The sequence below is a fragment of the Odocoileus virginianus genome, chromosome 10, assembly GCF_023699985.2.
Source record: "Odocoileus virginianus isolate 20LAN1187 ecotype Illinois chromosome 10, Ovbor_1.2, whole genome shotgun sequence".
Classification (NCBI taxonomy): domain Eukaryota; kingdom Metazoa; phylum Chordata; class Mammalia; order Artiodactyla; family Cervidae; genus Odocoileus; species Odocoileus virginianus.
This window is the reverse complement of record NC_069683.1, coordinates 30,025,252-30,046,683: the sequence shown is the minus strand read 5'-3', so window position 1 is coordinate 30,046,683 and position 21,432 is coordinate 30,025,252. Positions and strand designations below refer to the sequence as shown.

Below are 21,432 nucleotides of genomic sequence, written 5' to 3'. Positions count from 1 at the left end.
ACAGGGAAGAGTGATGCCTGGATCCAAGAGTCTCTTACGGCTCCAAGTGGTTACTATTACCCTTGGGTAAAGAAGGTTTCCATTCTCTTTTTAACTTCCCTCCAGGGAGCCTTACCCATTTGTTCAGCAAAAAACTCTGTGTTGAGTGTTGGGGCACCTACAAAGAAACCGAAAACAGGTCTGCACCTCTTGGGTGAATACTGCTATGAAAACTGCGTGCCAAGTGGTATGGAGTACTATGAAAAGCATGGGAAACACCATTTGTTTCTGACTGTGACTTGGGGCTGAAGCACAAGGGGGAGATGGCTAGGCAGCCAGGATATGATGGCACATTCCAGGAGGAAAGCTCCGGTGTGTACAAAACTCAAGTGAAACAAAAGAACTGCCTCCTCCTCCCATGCCAGGCCTTTGCCTCCATCTAGCTCAAGGTTTTGGGGGAGTCTGGGTAGGCTGACTCATCTCTCCTGATAAGTTCTACTGATGCAGCAGATTTTTTTTTTAATCTAACCTGGAAAAGTCTGCCCCATGCTTGTGCCACCTCCTAGGGGAACCTATCCTTCAGAGGAATTCCACAGTTCAGTTACCTAAATGTCTATTAGTATCTTCTGTCTAAGCTTACAGGTTCAAGGGGGCATAGCTCAGCAAGTGCCTGCTTCTGGCACCCTGGGTTTGGTGGATGATAAGAGAAAAGCTCTCTTTTTAGTCCGTCAGGAGTATTTTTTCTGAAGGCAAACTATTGCTACCGAGGAGTTAATGTACTAAAATTGCAAATAGCTTTTGTTGAGCCCACCCACTGTGTGTGAGCGCCTAGCAGGCTATGGTTAGGTTAAGGTTAGGGACCACTGGAGGGAAGACTGACACTCTTCCAGAAAGAGGTTGAAATCAGAATCTGTGCTCAGGAGAGGCAGAACCTCAAGATGTGTTTAGACTTTGTTCATCTGAGTTTACTTGGGTTCAACAACCTTTTACATACCTGCGTGCCAACTCTGGGGAAACAGACCTGAAAGAGAGGTAGTTTCTGACTTTTGCAGGGAGAAAGACATACAAACTGACGCTACGTGGTAAGTGTGCAACAAAAAAAAGTGTCCACAGGAAGCGCACAGAAAGGCCCTGCACCAGGCGGAGAGTTAAGGAAAGCTTCCTGGATAAGGCATGGGTCAGGTCCTGGCAGGCGAGCAGAAGGGCAGAGCAGTCCAGACAATAAGAAGAGCAGGGGCACGGAGGGACTCCTGAAGTGGGGAGGTGGAACTTAAGAAGTTTTCTAAATTAAAAAAAAAAAACAAAACCAATAAGTTTTCTAAATTAATCACTACCTCTCTACAACTCAGGGATGATCTGGATCTATTTCTCAGATTACAAACAGGACTCCAAGGGAGGGTCCAGAAAGCTAGCTGCAGCACTCAGGAAGATTACATTTCTGGATTAGTCAAAGAGGGAGGTGGAGTATGAGATAGGATGGTGTACCAACTGTGTGTATATGGGTGATATTAAGGTTCTGAATTCGGGTCAGACCCAGGCTTAGAAGAGTGGTCATGGTGGTAGAGCTTCCCTGGGGAGTTCATAGGCTTCAGAGTCAATGGGGACCAGATGCAATGGGCTTCGGGCATAGGCCTCTGGTCAGAGGGAGCCACTGGGAAGCCTCCATGGGTGCAGGTTGCCCAGAAGAGGCTTCTTGGAGCAGGTCTGGGGAATGGGATATCCCCTCAAAGGGTCAAAGGCTGACTAGCACGGGTGTTGTAAACAACGATTTTTGCTACACTCACATTCTTAGTGTGCTTGTGAACAACTAGGAAGCAGGCTTAACAGCTTCTCTTCTTTCCTCAGAGCACATCACAGAGATGGACAAGGGGCCATAACCAAAGTAATTAATGTGACAAACTGCACTAAGCATCTACCGAGATTGGAGGGCTGTGCCAGGAACTGGGAAAACAAAAATGATTCAGTCAGGGTTTCTGCCCTCAGGAGTCTATTGCTCCTGAAATATAAAAACTAGCCCGAGGGTGGGAGATGGGCAGGGCTAGGGTGGGGAAGGGGCCAGAAGAAAGGACGTTTCAAGCAGAGAGGGCAGCATCCACAAATATAGGCGGGAGATCAACGCAGCATGTGCAGGGCGGCAGAAGTAGCCATTGTGTGCAGTCGGGGCGAGGGGGGCAGCTGGGGAAGTGGGGCAGGGCAGCAGGGGTGGGCCCTAATGCCAGGCCAGGGCAGTCACTCAAGAATTTTACACAGGGTTTTTTGTTTTGTTTTTACAGTGTACAAAGCTGACTCCAGCTAGGGGGAACTGATTATAGGGGAAGAAAAGGAGGCAGAGATACCAACAAGGAGACCACCATGAGGTTCGGACAGGAGACACTGAGGTCCTGAGCTGGAGGCCCTTGGTGGTATTAGGAATGGAGGGGAGAGGCTAGGTGTGAGATCTGTTTAAGAGGTAGAATGATAAAACTTGAAGGGCTGTAAGGGGAAGGAAGGGCCAAGGAAACATCTAAGCTTCTACTCAGGAGAAGAGGGAATGGTGGGGCCTTTACTGAGACAGGACCATGGGAGGTGAAGGGGTGGAGGAGGGGAGCAGAGTCTAGACCTGAACAGACAGCTAGCTGCCTTTCTGAGGATGGTGGGCACAGAGGCTCTGAGCTCCCACTAGAACAGGCATCCTCCCCTTCCCCATGATCAAGAACAGCTCAGGATTCTGGAAGGAGAACCTCACACTCAATGTCAGTGCTCTGGCTTGTGGTCTGCACGTTGGCCCTGCTTTGGCTCCAGTGACCCGAGAAGACCAGAGAGGCCATGGGGACCTGGGCTATGGGGTCGGTGCTTCATCTCCTCCATTTGTAAGGCCGTAACTGTGCGCCAGCCTTGCTAGAAGCCCTGCAGCTGGGGATCACACTGATAAATTCACTGTATTACTTTGCACAAATCAATATCCCAGCACTTACCAGGGGTTGATGTGACCGAAATTGGTTTCAGCCAATTCGTGAGGGTAATAAATGGCCATTTATCAAATCAATTCATTCTGAGGCACTTCTTTGGCTGCCCACCCTCATGCTACCTCTGGGGTGCCAGGATCCACCCAGCCAGCACACATCTGACACTAGCTGAGAGGACCCAGGGAGCACCCTGGACTGCCCTCTAGATCTGCCCCGCTGTCCTGCACCTGCTTCAGTCCTAAGGCCCTGCCACAGATTCCGACCCAGAGAGTGCCTCATGCTCACGGGAGCTGGAAGCTGAACACACTCTGAATGTTATGAGTGTGATCCCTGGTGGCAGGGCTCCTAGCAAGGTGGGCCCTTACAAATGGAAGGGAATGTACTAACCCCACAGCCCAGGCCCCCACGCCCTCTGCGTCTTGCCCAGCAGCACTGGAGGCATAGCAGGGTCACCCTACACACCACAGGACAAGGAGCAGAGCATTTCAGATCTGAGGCAGAGTGTGGGTGACAGACGGAGCTATGGGTAGGACAAGGCACTTGGCAGACATTCTGACAGCCCTAAGGAGGTGGGGAGTGGAACCCTCTACTGCGCCGGGTTGGCGGCAGGGAGAGACAAGAAGGACCAGGAGAAGAGGCCAGTCTGGGGCTGGGAATAGGGATCAGTCTCAGATTGAAGGAAACAACTGTGGGCCTGACCTATGGAGCACAGTGCCCAACGCTGGATAGTAAACATCTAGAGGAGGGGGACTGGGTTTTATTGAGAACTGTCTGGTACATACTAGAAACAGCATATGCCTTACAGTTCTACAGTCCTGAGTTTGGATCCCTGGTACAAAGGTGAGGAAACTGATGCTCAAAGAAACTGAGTGACCAGCCCGAGTTGCATAGCTGATAAGTGGCCCACCTGCCATTTGAGCCCTGGTTGACTGAATTCTTCTCACTTTAATGTCCTCTTCCCTCCCCTAACTTCTGGGAGTCTCACAACTTATGGGCTTGAGAAGCTGGTGAGAAACAGGAGATGAGAGGAGTGGGCAACATGTGAGGAAACGACTGTATAAGAAGCGGAGGGTAAATATTATGATGGCAGCTATACTTCTGGCCCAAGTGGACATGAAACTCTAGTGGACCTGCTTCTCAGGCCTCGGCTCGGTCACTGATGTCTCCAATGGGTTCCTCCTCCTCTCGTCAACCCAAGAGATCCCAAGGTCTCCTCTCCTTTTACCTCAGGCATGGCCTTGACAAAGAAGTGGGGGGTTGCCACCTCCAAGCTGAGGGTGGCTGTCTGTATTCAGACCCAAAAGGGCAGCCTGATGAGATTTGGGCCTGAGTAGTGGGGACATGTGTCTTCATAGAAGCTTTCCCTGGCTCCTGGGTGTGCCTGCAGGTAGCCTCTGCCCTCCAGCTGCTGAGGCAGATCTGGTCTATGGGCTCCTTGTAACTGCTGATGGTCAGGTCATGACCTGAACATGAGTCCCACTGGTGTGTGAGGATGATGGAGACAGGCTGGGCCCAGTGTGACACAGGGTGTCACACTGTTCAATGACTCCTCTGGGACTTCACAATTTCAGCTTCATGTCTCCTTTTACAGGTGAGCAGAACTTGGTGCTGGGCGTGGCAGCTGCTGGGCTGCACCTGGTGGGATGAGAGGCAGCACTGGATGCACCTGACTAAGACATCACAGGGATGAGGCTTTTAAACCTGAGCCAGGCATCAGCTCACCTGAAGGGCCTCTCAGAATGTAGACTTCTGATCCATCGCCAGAGCTCCTGATCCCACAGGTCTGGGATCATATCTACATTCTAACAAGTTCCCAGAGAATGCTGATGCTGCTGGTCCAGCGACCACTTTGAGAATCACTGCCTTGGTTCTGCCACTCCCTTGTCTAAGCCAGAAATAGGGTTCCCTTGCCCTTGCCTCATCTGTCTTGAGGCTATCCTCAGGGAGTCATGCATGTCAGGAGAATAATGGTGAGGCCACCATACTGAGCACAACCCCAGTTTTCTCTCTCTCCACTGGGGAGTGCAGGGGCAGGAAGGTCAGGAGATGAGGGGTGACACCAGCAGGCAGTCTAGATTGCAAGGTGGCAGAAGCGCTTCTGAGGTGGAGAAGAAAGCACTCAAGACTTGTACAGGATGTTTTCCATAAAATTGAGCCAGCCTCCGACAAATTATATTGAAAGATGGCACAGTCCCCGCTGGGAGACAGGTGACCAAAGTTCTAGTTCTGGCTCAGTTATGACAATACTAGTGATGGGAAAGCTCTTGTTCCTCTCTGGGTCTCAGTTTCTCCACCTGCGAAGTGGGGGTAGGGTGGGGTCAGTAGATCAGATGAAGGTCAGAGTTAAATTCAAAGCATGGAAAGAAGACTTGAGCAAGTTACTAAAGTGTTCTGCCTCAACTTCCTCATCTGTAACATGGGCATTCAATGGGACCAACCTCAAAGGACTGTTGTAAGGATTAAATGACATGGCATATGCAAAGAGCTTAGAACACTGCCTGGTACACAGGAAGTACTCCACAAATGCTATGCTGTAATAATAACAGCCCCTTCTCCTCAGCTTGGAGATGGCAGGACCACACCTCACTGCAGCAGACCACAAACTTCTAGGCCCTCTTCGGTGCCCATGTACTCACCTGCACCCACGGTGGCGATGGCGCTCTCTTGGCCAATGATGTGCTCCTTCAGCCGCTGCTCCAGGGGAAAGCGGCGCCGCTCCTCGGCCTCCCGCTTCCGCTGCTTCTCTTGGTACTGTGGAGAGAGACGAGAGATGGAAGGTGGCTCAGGAGTGCCGGACCCAGGAGGACCCTAGTTTCATTCTATCCCCCCAGCCCAGGGGGAAAAAGCAGAGGTCTGGGTCTCTGGGGGTTCTGATGGACAGCTCTGGCTCATTCTTTTCCCAGTCCCTCGTCTGAGTCCTCACCTCATTTCCCTACCTTGGTGGCCACTGCTCAGGGGTCCTGGCTTGCCCTGCTAGTAAAATAAGTACCGCTAGTATTGGGTTGGCCAATGATCCTTATGGTTTTTCCGTAAGACCTTATGAACTTTTTTGCCAATTCAACAGATTAACTCTTGAGTCTGGAGTCTGACAGAAGACTTGGTTTGAATCCCAGCTTTCTCACTTATAAGATGTGATTACCTGGAGCAAGTTACTATGCTCAGTTTTCTCCTCTGTAAATTGGGGATTAAATATGATGCTGGATACAGAATGTGTCTAGCGCTATGACTGGTAAGCACTAAGTGCTTATAAATATCTAGGTTCCTTTCCTTTTCTGCTTAACCTCTTGAAAACCATTTTTGGTTTTCAAACCAGAGCTATGAACACCCTCCAAGTCAATGATACTGCACTTTTCAATTAAACACAACTACTCAGCAATTGCTATATTCCTGGCACTGTGCATGCCATAATGGAAAGGTGGGGAAGGGGCAAAGAGGAAGACTGGCCCCTGGCAGGCTTAGATCATGCTGAGTGCCTGGCAGGTGTCTGGCCTCTGGCTTGGTTCATTTCAGAAAAGACAGGAGCAGGAGGCTTGAGCTTTGTCCCACTGAAAGGGAGGGGAGAAGAGCCAGGTCTTGCCTTTAAAGAGCTCTAGGTCAGGCAAGGGAGGCGAGGCAGGGTCTGTATGTACATGAATACTTCTCAGGCAGGATCAGCCATTTCCCTTGTGGTTTTAAAGCATGTGTGCCTACATCTAGCCCTGTACCTATCACTGAAAATAGTTATTTCAAAATAAGTTTGCTGCATATTTGTGATTGTGTCTTACAATCAATTATGAGCCCCATTTTACTCACTGCTATTTCTGGCATGGGTCCTGGCACAGTGGAGGCAGCTGGTGAATGTTTACAAAAATGAAGTTGATGACAAATACAAAGAGGAATTAACAGCTAGATTGGTTGGTGTAGGAGTACAGAGAAGGGAAGGATACATAAAGCATAAAACATTTCTGGGAGATGAGAGGCTTGAAGGAGCTGGAGTACTGGGCTAGTTGGGAGCTGTGGGACTATTTGGAGGCTGGGTTGGGGGGTGAGTGCATGGGTCTGATGATAAAGCATCGATGGAGGCCAGGCGCTAGGGGCAGGAAGCAGGTCTTAAAGTAAGACAGAAAGACCCAGGTCTTCCGGGGGCTTCTCTTCCCTAGGGCTCCTGTAACACTGACAGCTTTCTAGAAAGCGAGCTGCCAAGGTAAGGCCTTGTCACAAAAGTGGTGGCTGCAGATTGCTCTTGCGGGCAGAGTGGATGAAAAATACCTGCTACTTGGGCAGTGTTTTCCTGTTATGGTAGTGACCTTGACAGAAGTTAAAAAAAATAAATAGCAAACAATCCAATTTTGGCTGTTGCTATCAGTCTGTAACTGAAAGCTCCCATCAGTCCTGGGGTTTCATATGGAGCAATAATTCGGCGCCGATCCCAGCGGAACGACGCTTGCCGGTTGGAATCCAGCACGTCACTGTGCAGCTCCCTCAGGCACCACATACATCACCTGGCTCTGCTGACTCCAGCCATATATCTGCCTCCTCCTCCTCCCTGTCCACCCAGCCCCTCTCAGCACTTGGGTCCACTTGGCTGAGAGGCTCCGATGAAGAGATGCGTACATGCAGGCCGGTACAGCACCAGCCAGCGGCCTGGCCCGCTTGCAGCCAGGCAGGATGCAGAAGGAACCTGGCCTCTGAGAGTTCGTGAGGTCGGTTTGTTAGGTCACTTCCCCTCAGGGATGGGTACTCCCACCTCTGGGCCTTTTGTTCACACTGCTCCCTCAGCACGTAAGTCTTCTCTATTCCCACCCACCTCTAAGTGATATCAGCTTAAGTACCAAATTGACTAAAAAGCCTGTTTCCCTGGCACCTCCAGAGCACTTATTTAACTGCCTGTTTCTGTCTCTTTACTCCACACATGAGGAAGTAGTGACAAAGACCATGCTCTATTCATCTCTGCAACTCCAGCACCCAGCACAGGGCCTGGCTCACAGAAGGATTCAATTTGTGTTGCCAAGTGAATGAGGTGACTGCCGTCTGTGAGATGGCTGCTATGTGCCAGGCATGGTACTCAGAACTTTCTGTGTAGTGTCTCACTGAATTCTTACAGCAGTCCCTATATGAAGTTTGACACCGTTCTGGCTTATAGTCAGGCACACTGTGTGGCAGAAAGAAGCCAGCTTTGCTCCAGAAAGACCTGAATTTAAACCTCACCTAATCTACTTGGGCTTCCCAGGTGGCTCAGTGGTAAAGAATCCACCTGCCAATGCAGGAGACACTGGTTTGATCCCTGGGTCGGGAAGATCCTCTGGAGAAGGGAATGGCAACCCACTCCAGTAATCTTGCCTGGGAAATCCCATGGACAGAGGAGCCTGGAGGGCTACAGTCCATGGGGTCAAAAAAGACTGGACATGACTTAGTGACTAAACAACAACAACAACAACAACAACAACAAATCTACTTAATAGTAAGCTCACCTTGGGGAGGTTAATTCAACTCCCTGAATTTCAGTTCCTCATCTCCAGCATGGCAATGGTACTCATACCTACCTCATAGGATCCTTGTGGGATGCTGGTGAGAATTAAGTGAGATGATGCATATGAAGCACTGGGCAGGTCTCTGGCACACAGCGAATGTATATGCAGAAGTAGCTGTGTGAGAGACTCAGTGGCCAACATAGTATCTGGCCTGTGTAGGTCTTTGATAAAACTTTGCTAACTTCTTCTTTACTGCATTTTGATAACTAATTTTCTAACCCAGTGCCTTTGTTTTTGTTTTGGTGCTAGAACTAATTTTATCTGCATGGAGCCCCACCGATAAGGGGAAGAAGTGCTCTGGCTTAAGCAGAAGCCAGGAGTCAAGTCCATTAGGATGCCCCCATGGACCCAGTGTGGTTCCTGAGACTTCTCCCCAGGAACCCTGAGTCTGCCGGGCAGTCTCAACACCAACTGAGTTCTCAGGACACCTCCACTGCCTGGGGTGTCTTAGCTGTGCCTGTCAATTTTCCTTACATGGTAGAGAATTCCTCCTCTAGATGCTTTCCACCCATCGGTTTGTGGGGCCTCACTAAACACACCTCTTTTTCCTTTGCTGCAGGCAAAGCTTAACAGAAGTTTCCCCACCACTCTGTTGGTTTGGGTACCACCATCATGGCCTCCCTGAGTCTTCTCCAGGGCAACATTTCTACCTTTTGTAACTCTTCTTCAGTGTCATGATTTTAGGTTATCTTAGTATTCTTATTATTTTCTTGAGCAATGGGAAAGGGTTCTGGACTTCTATGGGGGTGAGAATCAAGTTTCTCAGGAGCTCTCTAAATAGTACTGGGAAAGAGTCAACCTATGGCCTAAATTTGAGCACACCTTGATTCGAGTACAACCCCCTCTATGCCTGGAGCCCTATATAGCTCTTCAGAGAAACTTCTGAAACTGGACCAGACTTTTTATGCTTAGCACAGAGCTTACATTAAAAAAATATGTTGAGGACTTCCCTGGTGGTCCAGTGGTTAAGAATCTACCTTCCAATGCAGGGTACAAGGGTTTGCTCCCTGGTCTGGGAAGACTCCACATGCCAAGGGAAGCCTGTGCACCACAACAACTGAAGCCCATGCTCCACAACAAGAAAAGCCACCACAATGAGAAGCCCACACAAGCAATGAAGAGTAGCTCCCACTTGCTGCAACTAGAGAAAGCTCACATGCAGCAATGAAGACTCAGGCAGCCCCCACCCCCCAAAATGCTGAATGAATGAATGACTTTTTAATACTGTGAGCTATGAGTTCAGGTTTGTGGAGAGCTAACCAGTGGAGGAATCTAGGGAAGGAAACCACTTGGTCTGCATGTATTCTCTTTGGGAGGAGAGAGAAGGCCCTTGGTAAGGGTCCATGAATGTGGGCTACTGTTGCTCCTGGCTTCCTGAGGAAATGGGAAGGAAGGCTACAGGGAATGAGGTCAAGGCTCTGCTTTGACAGGGTTCCAGTAGAGGAGGGGACAGGGTAGGTGACCCAGCCTTCAGAAGCAGAGGACACTGGGTGGAGACACACTAGGAGGAAGCCACCAGGAGAGGAGGAGTGGAGAGTGATCATCTTCTTAATAAAAGCCACATGCAATTAGCTTCAGAAGCCCTCACCTGGAGCCAGCAGCGACCAGCTCCCTATGCTGCATCTTGGCTGGATAATCGCAGCCACTGGTTTTCATCATTCTTGATTTAATATGGCACCCCTCCTGGCTCTGAGTGCATTTACAGGAAAGGGCTGGGAGGCCTAGGCGAAGCCTAGCTGAGCTCTCGTTAGGAGGTGGGTGGCTGGGCAGAGCAGCTCTGTGGGTCACAGTTACAGGGAGAAGGGTATGGCAGCACCCCTGCTGCTGGGCATTACTCAGGAAATACATCTGATGATAAACCTGGCGATGTGTTCACTGAGAAGGGAGCTGGGACAGGGGTGGTTGGCAGAATGAGACCCTGGGGAAAAATAAGAGAAGTGTGGCAGAGGGAAGAAAAGAGAGGCCAAGATGCAGATTGCCTTCAGAGGGAGGTCAGGGCACAGAGGCCCCTGGCTTCTCACAGACTCAGATATGCCCCATCCTCCTGACTCCCTGGATCCACCCCAACTCACATCATAGGGCTTCTACCATGTGCTGAAGCTGGGGGAGGCAGAGAGGCCTGGGTGGGGAGGTAAACAAAGTGGGCAGAAGATGAGACTAGGGGGGCAGGTGTGGGATAATGGAAAGAGTCCTGAGAAGAGGGAGTGATGACAAGAGGAGCACAGGGGGTCCAACAAAGGAGGCTGGGAAATGCAGAGCAGACAGGAGGGGAGAATGGGGGATGAGGGGCACCTAAGGGACTTGAGAGTCTCTTGAACTAGCTCAAAGCCCACATCTGTACAGAGGAAAGCTGGGTACAGTGCCGACATCAGTCCCATGAAGACTTGGTGACTGCTATGCCAGCATCCCAGGGTCCATTCTCTCTTCCACCTGATTCTCCTTTTGCTGCCAGATCAGTATTTTTAACATGTTAATTGGATCATGTTGCTCCTCTGCAAATAGCTGGGTTGCTCCAGAGACAAGAATGGTGAGACACTGTGGAAAACAGTGTGGAGATTTCTTAAAAAGCTGGAAATAGAACTGCCGTATGACCCAGCAATCCCACTTCTGGGCATACACACCATGGAAACCAGATCTGAAAGAGACACATGCACCCCAATGTTCATCGCAGCACTGTTTATAATAGCCAGGACATGGAAGCAACCCAGATGCCCATCAGCAGACGAATGGATGAGGAAGCTGTGGTACATATACACCATGGAATATTACTCAGCCATTAAAAAGAATTCATTTGAATCAGTTCTAATGAGATGGATGAAACTGGAGCCCATTATACAGAGTGAAGTAAGCCAGAAAGATAAAGACCATTACAGTATACTAACACATATATATGGACTTTAGAAAGATGGTAACGATAACCCTATATGCAAAACAGAAAAAGAGACTCAGATGTATGGAACAGACTTGTGGACTCTGGGAGAAGGCGAGGGTGGGATGTTTCAGGAGAACAGCATTGAAACATGTATATTATCTAGGGTGAAACGGATAACCAGCTCAGGTTGGGTGCATGAGACAAGTGCTCGGGCCTGGTGCACTGGGAAGACCCAGAGGGATCGGGTGGAGAGGGAGGTGGGAGGGGGGACTGGGATGGGGAGTACATGTAAATCCATGGCTAATTCATATCAATGTATAACAAAAACTACTGTAATGATGTAAAGTAATTAGCCTCCAACTAATAAAAATTAAAAAAAAAAAAAAAAGAATGGTGAGAGACGGTTAAGAGGGGCAAAGAGGGGCTGAGGTGAGAAAATGGGTTGTATGCTCCTCAGTGCGTCACATCAGGAGGTACGTGATGATGATGTACCTGTGGCTGGGGATAGTAATTTTGATCATCTGATTAAGGTGGGCTGTGCCAAGTTTCTCCATCATCTTCCCCTTATGTAATTAACACGTGTTTTGTAGGGTAGGACCCAAGACTACGTAAATACCCTGTTACTCCTCAAACTTCCACTCCTTAGTCCGAGTATGGACTGGTGAATCTTGCCTGATTTGGGACCAGCTGTTCTAACCCTCAGAGCCCTATAGAGGTCAGAGGATCTCCTCCGTCATCATCCAGAGAGGAAGTTAATTAAAGCAGGGTCCCACTGGTAGCAAGTAATAAAGGCAGAACACTAACTCCTGCAGTCTGATTCCAGGGCCTGCACCTTCCACCCTGGAGATAAGGAAAGACCCGTTCTTGCCTTTAGGGAGTTCAGAGCCTATTTAGGGAAAGGAGATTTAAAACACAAATTTCATATTCCTACTTTTAGCATGGGGATACTTAATGAATTTATTGAAAATAAACACCAGAGGGTGTTCTTGCCAGAAATGCACAGACTGAATTGAATCATAAAGAAACATTAGAAAAACCCAAAATGAGAACAGTCTACAAAATAACCAGCTTGTACTTGTTAGAATGTCAAGAAAGACTGAGGAACTGTTTCAGATTAAAGGAGACTAAATAGACATGACAACCGAATCCAACTTTGGATCCAGAATTTTCTTTCCTTGTAAAGTGAACTATTGGGATAACTGGTGAAATGTGAATAGCATCTGTAGATTAGTTAATATTAATGTTCTGATTCTGATCATTGTATTGAGGTTATATAGAAAATATTCTTTATTTTTTAGGATATTCATACAAGTATTTGGGGGTAAAGGGGATCATGTATATACAATTCTCAAATACTTCAGAAAAAGTATATATCTTTATATTATTCATCTATACATAATAAAGCAAGTATGATAAAATGTTAACAACTGGTAATATGGGTGAAAGTTTATGGGAATTTGCTATACTATTTTTGAAGTTTTGTAATAATAAAAGTGAAATAAATCAGGACAATGCTTACCCTTGAGGGACAGATAGTGACTGGAAGGGAGTATGATACAAATGAATGTTTGTAATACTCTACTTCTTGATCAGGTATATTCAGTTTGTGAAATTAACAGTGAGCTGTATAGTTATTAGTACCTTATACAATATATTTCAACAAACGATTTTTAAAAGTTAAAAGAGAAAGACAGAACGCAAAGGTCTATCCCCATAAAGCATGGAGTGCTCTGTCTGGCCCATGGAGAACCTATAATGAACTTATAGGCTGGTGGTGGTGGGTCAAGCACAGAGCCAGGCATGGTGCTGTCTGGGTCCAGCATGGAGCCAGGTGTGTGGCACACCAGCACTTGAAATGAGATGCTGAGCAGGGAGCAGGCTCGGTGAGGCAGGGAAGGGGGTTTCTCTTCATCCTAAGCCAGGCGGAACATAACCCTCCACCTTCCTGTGTACCCCACCCCTTCTCTCCTGATGGCTTCCTCCAGATCTGATGGGAGCACCCAGGCGTGCAGCCCAGAATGCGGGGCCCAAGGGAGCCCTGCATCCCCAGCTACCCCTGCAGCAAATGAAAAAATACACAGACAGGAAATGTGCTTGTGATTCTGTCACTGGGATATGCAAATAAAATATATATGATAGACCTATCTGCCTAATATTCCTGCCAATTCATTCTCTGGGTGTGATTAAAATGAGCAATAAATTCCTCGTGAGTCTCAGTGGAGTGAGGATCTGGGAGTAGAGATGCGGGCTGCCATCAGCACGTCCCCCTTAGCTGAATATTCATCATGGAATAGCTCCCCATATTTTTGTTTTATCTGCCATCATGTGCACAGAGATGTATTTCCACCTCTCCGCTGTCTCTTAGTTAAGATGTGAAAATGGTCTAAGCTTTAAGTATTAAACCCTTCAGCTTGTGAAATCCTTCAAAGTGAGATCACAGGTTACCTTCTCTATGAAGCCTGCCCTGCTCATTCTGCCTGGAGGTGATCCATGCTTTCTTGGAACCCCCACAAGCTCTGTGTGGACCCCTCCGAAGGCACAAGTCAGCCTGTGGGTATCAGAGCTAAGAGTGCCTGTCTCTCCCCATCTTCCTCTCCTAATACCCAGCTCAGGAGACAGGAGCTGGGCTTCATCCACCTCTCGATCTTCTCAGGGAGCCTAGAAGGCTTCCACACACAGAGACTGCGGAGAGAACTAGGCAAATAAGCTATGAGAAACAAATAATTTAGGCCACTTAAAGTGACGGAGATTCTTAGATAAGTGACATAAAAGGCAGAATAAAATAAAAAATTAGGCTTATGGATAATTCTAAAATGGGAAAACCATCAAGAAATAATAAGTGAAAAAACACCGATTCCAAACATGGAACTAGGGTCATAACTCAGATACCTTCAGGACCAAGACAGAAATACAAATGCCTGACAGTTAAGCACATAACATGATAGGAAACAGACACCTGTGGCTGGAGAGTCCATACTACAACCTCTAAGGCATTACACTCACTTAAAAAAAAAAAACTCTGAATTGGCAAAATAAAATGTGGCTGCCAGTTTGAGACTTGTGGTTTGTACAGAAGGCTATCAACCAGGTTAAGAAAAAACAAAACAAAACACTTATATATAGATATGGTCCAGAAAAGGTAAATGTAGTATCATATGAGGAATGCTCTGATTCATATCTCAATAGCTGCTTATAATAGCCTGATTTTCAAAAGTCACATTTTATTTTACCTTCAGTTTTCTCACCTGTAAAAGGGGGGGGGGGGGAATAAGAGCTACCTCATAGCTTTGTTACAGCATTAGAAAAATTATATATTAGAGCACCTAGCAGAGTACCTAGATGCACTTGACAAATGGTACCTACTATTACTGTAAATAATTAAAAACATTAATAATAGTTATATATATGTAGTAGGGCTAAAATGCTTCTACCTGAGGTTCAGTTCAGTTGACATCTCTTTCAGGAAGCCTTCCTTGATCTGTTAGGCAGGATTAGAAGCTCACCGTGGGTTGCCACAGTCCCTGGGCTTCCCTGGGACTGATGACTCAGTGGTGTCACACTTAACTTGTCTGTTTCCTCACCAGACTGTGAGCTCCTTGAGGGGTTCACCCAGATATCTTTTTCCCACCAAGCCCTGAACCTGGCATACAGATGTCATTTATAAATATGCACCGACTTTAATTATCTTCATTTTATATTGTCCAGATTTTCCATAATGGGAAAGATGACTTTTATAATCACAAATTTTCTATAAAGAGTGCATATTTGACTATAGAGAGGTAGGTGAAGGTGGAAGAGGCTGAGCTGGATGGCAGGGAGATGCCGGATGGACAGAAGGGGAGGAAGGTAAGATCGGAGTGGTGGTGATCCGTGTCTAGACAAAGAGCCAGGACATGAGATCTCAGGCTGGAGCCTCAGCACCCTCCAGGCCTGAATCATTATGTCACTGACATAGGGCCTGAACTCAAGAGCTGAGCAGCTGCTGCTTACTTCCTGGCAGAGGGTGACATAACCCAATCTAAAGCAGTATTTCCGCCCTGAAACTTCCTCACAGTTTTGAAGAGGTAGTTTTTTTGCAGCTTGGAGAAAAAAAGCAGAGCAGAAAGAATGGGTGACCATGGAGATGCTGGGCAACTGAGAGAAAGACAATGCTGCTGATGTCCAGGGAGAGCTGAGGGTGGTTCACATGGGTAGAATCTGAGGCGACCCCAGAGCAATCAGGTGGAGGTGCTCAGTAGACAGCTGAATATTACAGAAGAGGAAATCCAGCCTGTGTAAAGGGATCAAGTGCAGAGAGGTGATGACAGAGAAACAGTCTTCATGTTGAGAGGTGACAAAACCCCTGGCTGACTCTGAGTGGTCTTCTAGCCTCAAAAGGCAGCCCCTGACCTGGGTCACAGCTCTGTGAGGTGTCTCCTTCTGGCAGCAGTCACCCATTAAGCCTGGTTCTGTCCTAGCCCTGGCACTGAATCCATTTCCTCTCCTCCCCTCCTCCTCACAGCCGTCTCTGTGCCCACGCGCAGTCTCTCCTATCCCGGCCAGATGCCCCACTGCCTTCAGCCTTTTCTCACAGCACAGTTTTGCTTGCCTCCTTGCTGCCCACCTCTGCACAGATTCTGAGAGCTCAGTCTACTCAGAAGGTAGCCCTCTGTGGTCTAGAAGAATCTGACTAGCACAGAGGCAGCAACTGCCACTTACTCACTTGGGACACTGACTTTGTATTGATGTGGCTGACATCAAGACATTTCCTGGGCAGCCAAGTTTCGTTAGGGTCCCTCAGGAGGCCTAACCTTTCCATCCCTGCTGATACAAAGAGGTCTGTTCTCCTGCTTTACATGACCAGACCTGTGCTGGCCCTATGTCACACTACCTAACAAAACAGGAGTAATTTTGGCCAAGGACAGCGCTGGCTCTCAGGGGACAGTGGCTTGGCCTGAAAGGCGAGAGAGTCGGGGATGCAGTCCCTGAGTGATGTGCAACAGTGCTCAGGGATTTCCTCAGAGAATGGGGGAAGCTGATGCAACTCTAGGGCAGGAACATGGGATTAGCTGTGTCCAGTAAGTTGTGAGTGAAGTAAAGGATCCTACTTCCAGGCTGAGCATGTAGCTGCAGGTGGGAGGCCCTCTAGAGTGCTCTCTTCCAGAGGGCAGCTGTTCTGCCAGTGAGGTCCCTCAGCATCACGGATGAGCAGAGCCCGCCTCTGCTGACCCATGATGGATGACAGACGTGTAGAATGAGGTAAAAATGAATCTTTGTTGTTTTAAGCCACTGAAATTTTGGGTTGTTACAACAGCATGACTTAAGTTTATCTGGATTGCTAAACAGACTAGTGGCAGATTGAATGGAACCATAGAAACCATTTAATCACAGTGTTTTCCTTTCACAGAGGTAAACGGAGCTTCAAGAGCGGAAGCCCTTGCCCAAGGTCACATAGTCAGTGAGGCGGTGGGATCACAACCCCAGCTGAGTGCTCAGTCAGGTGACCTAACCTAAATGCTCTTACTCAAGACATAGACTATCTGCCACTAGGTGGGACCTGCCACTCTTAATCATCTCAAAGTACTGCAGCCAACTTCCCAGAGAGAGGTTCCATGAAGCTGGAAAAAACCCAAGACTGAGAGTCAGAAACCAAGCCTTCCAGTTCCTGTCCTGCCAGGGAACCCACCACATGATCTTGTGTCCAAGTCTCAGTAACAGTTTTGATGCTAACTCACTCTGGGACCAAAGGCAAGTCACAACACACCCCTGGGCTCCAGTTTCCCCAGGAAGAAAAGAAATCATTTGATCGAGGTTTCAGAGATTTAAAATGTGTGTCCCACAGCATAGCCTCCATGGAGGCTACCCAGGGGGGAAGGATAGGCTCTCCTTCAAACAGAACAGCTCTATTTTCCTCTGACTTCTTTATTTTACTTTGATAAGATTTCCCATCACTGGACTTGATGGGTTCTCAGGTCCCTGTCAGCTTCGACATTTGTGATTCTAGTTCTTAGATTCTGCCAAGTACTTTCTAAGTTATAACTGGGTGGCTGAGAAGAGCAGAAGGCAGCCTGTTTTTAGAAGGTTCAAAAGCCTGGATGAGAGGATCAAATTAAGATGAAGATTGTTTTGCCCCATACTCTACATAAGGATCTCTGGAGTGTAAATGGAGGGAAGGAGCCAAGGAAAAGTTCTAGAAGGAGAGATGATGGAAAAGAGTTACTTGATGATGCTGCAAAGTGCATGAGACCTGAGGAAATAGTACTGAGGCGAAGATTTTGTCCTGCTATCCCCTCTTCATGGAAGGAGCTGAAAGGCTCACTACCTGAGAAACTGAATTTAAAAGTCAGTCCTCAGAACCCAGAAGTGGCTCAGGCTTCTTCTTGGTCAGGAAAGGGGATGCCTCCTATAATTGATAAGTGGAGGCTGGATTTGTATTTAAATAGACAATAATCCTCTAAGGAGAAGTGGCCTTTGGTGTAGAGTCTGACATAATTTAATGAGTGAAAGATGAAATGAAGCATGGAGTGCCCTCAGGCCTTCTCCTTTCTTTGAGACTTACCTTAGTCTCAGAAGTCCTTAAAAGCTTCATCACCTCCCCTTCTCGAGCATAATCCAAGGGTGTGTGTCCCATTTCATTCCTCTGCAAGGGGTTGGCTCCTGACAGGAGGAGAAGAAGAAAAAGAGCCTCTATGAGTGATCAGTGGACCCTCAGCCTTCCCTGGAGGTGGTATAGGCCTTGACTTCAGTGTAAGGAATGCTCACAGAAATATGGAGCAACAAAACCTAAGAGATTGAAACATGTCAAGCTACTCTGAGAGAGGAGCTCTCGGTCCTCTCTGACACAGAAGTAAGGGTATTGAGGCTCCTACATGTGCATGCACGTGTGCCACATAGAGAGGTGCCACACACACAGATGTGCTATGCCCACATAGAGAGGTGCCACACACACAGATGTGCTATACACACACATAGGTGTACTGTGCCTACAAAAATATACACAGCTGAACATGCTAACAAATATACCAATACACATACAGATTAATATACCCCAACTCCAATGCATTCTTCATTAAAATGTCTGCATTATCAAATTTGTTTCTACACAGATGAATATTCATTCATAAAAATCATATAGAAATCTAAAGCACAGAGTATCCCAGGTAATGACAAGGCCCCTTCCTTCTGCTCTCTGCCTCTCCCTCTGCTTAATGCTCTCTCTTCCCTGCTCACTTCCTGCCTGCTAAAGTCAGCTGAGCTCTGGCCATCACCAGCAACCCAGCTGTGCCAGCCCTCACCTGTGCTACTTGCGTGTGCACCCAGGCAGGCATCTCCTCCAATCATTGGTTCCCATGATTCGAAGACAAAGAACTTTAAGTATAACAAAAAGAAGAGGCTTGCTTGGGGCCACGCATCTACCTTCTCTCACTTATAAGTGCCGGCAGATGAGCCTGTGTAAAGTGTCTGCTTGGTGTAGAGCCTTGACAGTCATGGAAGATAGGTTATTTTAACCCCCACACTGTCAGAATCTCCTCCCCAAAGCCCAGATCTGGGCACCTCACTCTCCTCTTCGAAAACTGACCATTCCATTCAATCTGTCCAACCTTGAATGAGCTGGAACTCAGGACATGGAAGAATCAGATCTGGTCCTGCCCCAAAGCACTCCTCTCAAGAACTATGTGTTAAACGGAACATTAAAGTAACAGACAAACCAATACTCTTTGACCTTTATTGCTAAGGAAGTGCGTTGTCTATACTTAAAGAAGGGTTAAGACACAGTCCCTGCCATGAGGAGGTAGTAAGTTGGCCAGGGACACTAAACACACAGGAAAGGCTGCGTCATCATGAGGCCCGGCTCAGAGGGGATATTCAGTCACTGTTTGCTGATGGACAGCAAAAATCAGTATTTCTCACCCAGGCTGAGGCAACCTTCATATCATGATATAAAACCATTCCTATTGAAACTCTCTGCTTCTTAAGGACTATAAACTCATCAACAATGGTAATCATTTATTAAGCATTTACACATGGCTGTCTGCCGCGGCTGCAGAGGAAGAAGTATGGGAGGAGGGGAAAGGAGCAGAGAGCATAAAGCACGATCCAGACCAAGGAAGCTTATTATCAATAAAAAAAATTAATACTTTTTTACATGATTCTATTTTCTAATAGGAAGACAGTACAAAATAAAATATTGAGATAATTTTTAATCACAATTCACATACCTTTCAAGGTACACAATTCAGTAGTTTTAAATACACTTTCATCATCATATAAGCCTCACCAGTATCTAATTCCAGATCATTTTAATTATCTTGAAAAGAAACCCCATCACCATTATCAGAGACATTCACCACTTCCCCTAATCCCAGAAATAATTAGTCTGCTTTCTGTCCCTATATTTGCCTACACTTGACATTTCACATAAATGGTATCATACAGTGTGTGGTCTTTTGCATCTGGCTTAATTTACCATGTTTTCAAGGTTCATCCATGATGTAGCACATGTCATTCATGCTACAACATGAATGTAGGAATATAGCATGTACTTCATTCTTTTATGGCTGAGTAACACCGCATTCTATGGACATACCCTATTTTGTTATTCATCAAGCTCATGAACATTTGAATTGCTTTCCCCTTTCGGCTATTATGAATATGTTGCTATGAATATTTGTGTACAAGTCTGAGTGGATGTATTTTTCTATGTCTCTCGGGTATGTATCTAGAAGTGGTGATAATGATAACAACAGCCACTAGTGTTTACTATGTACTCTGTATTTTATATATACTATCAACCATACTGAGGGGTAGAAATTAAAATTCCCATGCTATAGACGTGGAAACTGGGCTCAAAGGAGATAATTAGCCCAAGGTCACAAAGTTGGTGATTTGCTTGGACCAGGAGTCAAACCTACTCCAGGTTTTCTTAACTACAATTCTTCACACTCCCACCAGGGCAGCCAAAATACACCCCTGGTGAAAAATCATTCCATGGTTTTCACTGCTTATAGGATAAAATGCAACCTCCCTAATGAGGAGAGTGTCTGGGTTCTTCCTAACTAGTAGGCAAGTCCTCAAAGCTCAGCTGGAGCCTCATTCTTTCTTTCAATTCCGTTGGTGCTTGCTTACTGGGCACTGTGTATCAGGGCCCTGTACCGTAGGGAGATGGGAGACTGCCAAAGCCAATGAATAGGTTTTTTTTTTGTTTTTTTTTTTTTTAAACACTTCTTGATCACTCTGCAGCAACTGATACCTTGGCCACTCTCTTCTTTGAGTTATAAAAACCACTTTTCAGGCTTTCCTCACACCCCTGAGACCATTCCTTCTCTGTCTCTTCTGCAGGCTCCTGGTCCCATCTTTTAGATTAGGTGCTATCTACAGTCTAGGCACAATTCCAGCTCTCCAGAAGCTAAAAGGGACGAGAGACGACCATGCAACAACAACTCAGGTCAAGTGTGATCAGTGTGCTGAAGGAGGGACAGCAGGTCTGTAGAGAGAGGTGTAAGAAGACCACAGTGCTAAGGGGCTTGTTCACCTGACCCAGTCTTCCCAGCCAGCCCTGTTCTGTCTGGCGCTCAGCACTGAAGGCTTGAGAGGCAGAGGCAGACAGCATCGTCCCTTTCTTCAAAGCTCCTGGACCACAGCTAGGGCTGAAAGAGAGCTACAATCACTCGGTGGAAAGGCCTCTCCTCCCTGAGGCAGTCTCAAGGGGAGCTCTGTCACTGAATATGGGCTAGAGTGGCAGGGGGGTGTGGGAGAGACCTCTGGAAGGGAAAGAAAAGAAGAGCAAAGAGAAAAAGAGAACTGGGTAAGAGAGAAAAAATAGGAGACAGAAGGGGAGGGGGAGAGGAAGAGAGGAAGACAGTGGAAGAAAGAACAGAGGGTGAGATTAGTTGCTTCAAACAAGTGCTGTCAGTGATCTATATTTGCTTACAGAATGAAAAATGTGTGCCATAAACATTGGCCACTGAGTAATTTCTAGTAGGAGTTGTGTCACTTCTCATAAATGATGGGATGGGACAGGTAGGACATTTCTGCACCTGGGCCAGCTAGCACAGGGACGCGTTTAAAGCAGTGCTGGGTCTGTCTCCAGTCCAAGAGCTCTCACCCAGGTTCACCCCAGCTGCCCCGAGGAGGGAAGCCAGCTAGC

The 21,432-nt window shown here is 47.3% G+C and overlaps 1 protein-coding gene across 2 annotated transcripts in view; it reads right to left on the bottom strand.

Annotated features, from left to right (window-relative positions):
• Positions 1 to 21,432, bottom strand: part of CLPB (ClpB family mitochondrial disaggregase) — a 148,914-nt gene that overhangs the window by 23,099 nt on the left and 104,383 nt on the right. For both annotated transcript variants that reach the window (XM_070473296.1, XM_070473297.1), the window contains exons 6-7: positions 17,845 to 17,942; positions 5,561 to 5,675 (exon numbers count right to left, since the gene is read on the bottom strand). In XM_070473296.1, coding sequence (XP_070329397.1) covers positions 5,561 to 5,675; positions 17,845 to 17,942 — 213 coding nt within the window. The remainder of the gene's footprint in view (positions 1 to 5,560; positions 5,676 to 17,844; positions 17,943 to 21,432) is intronic.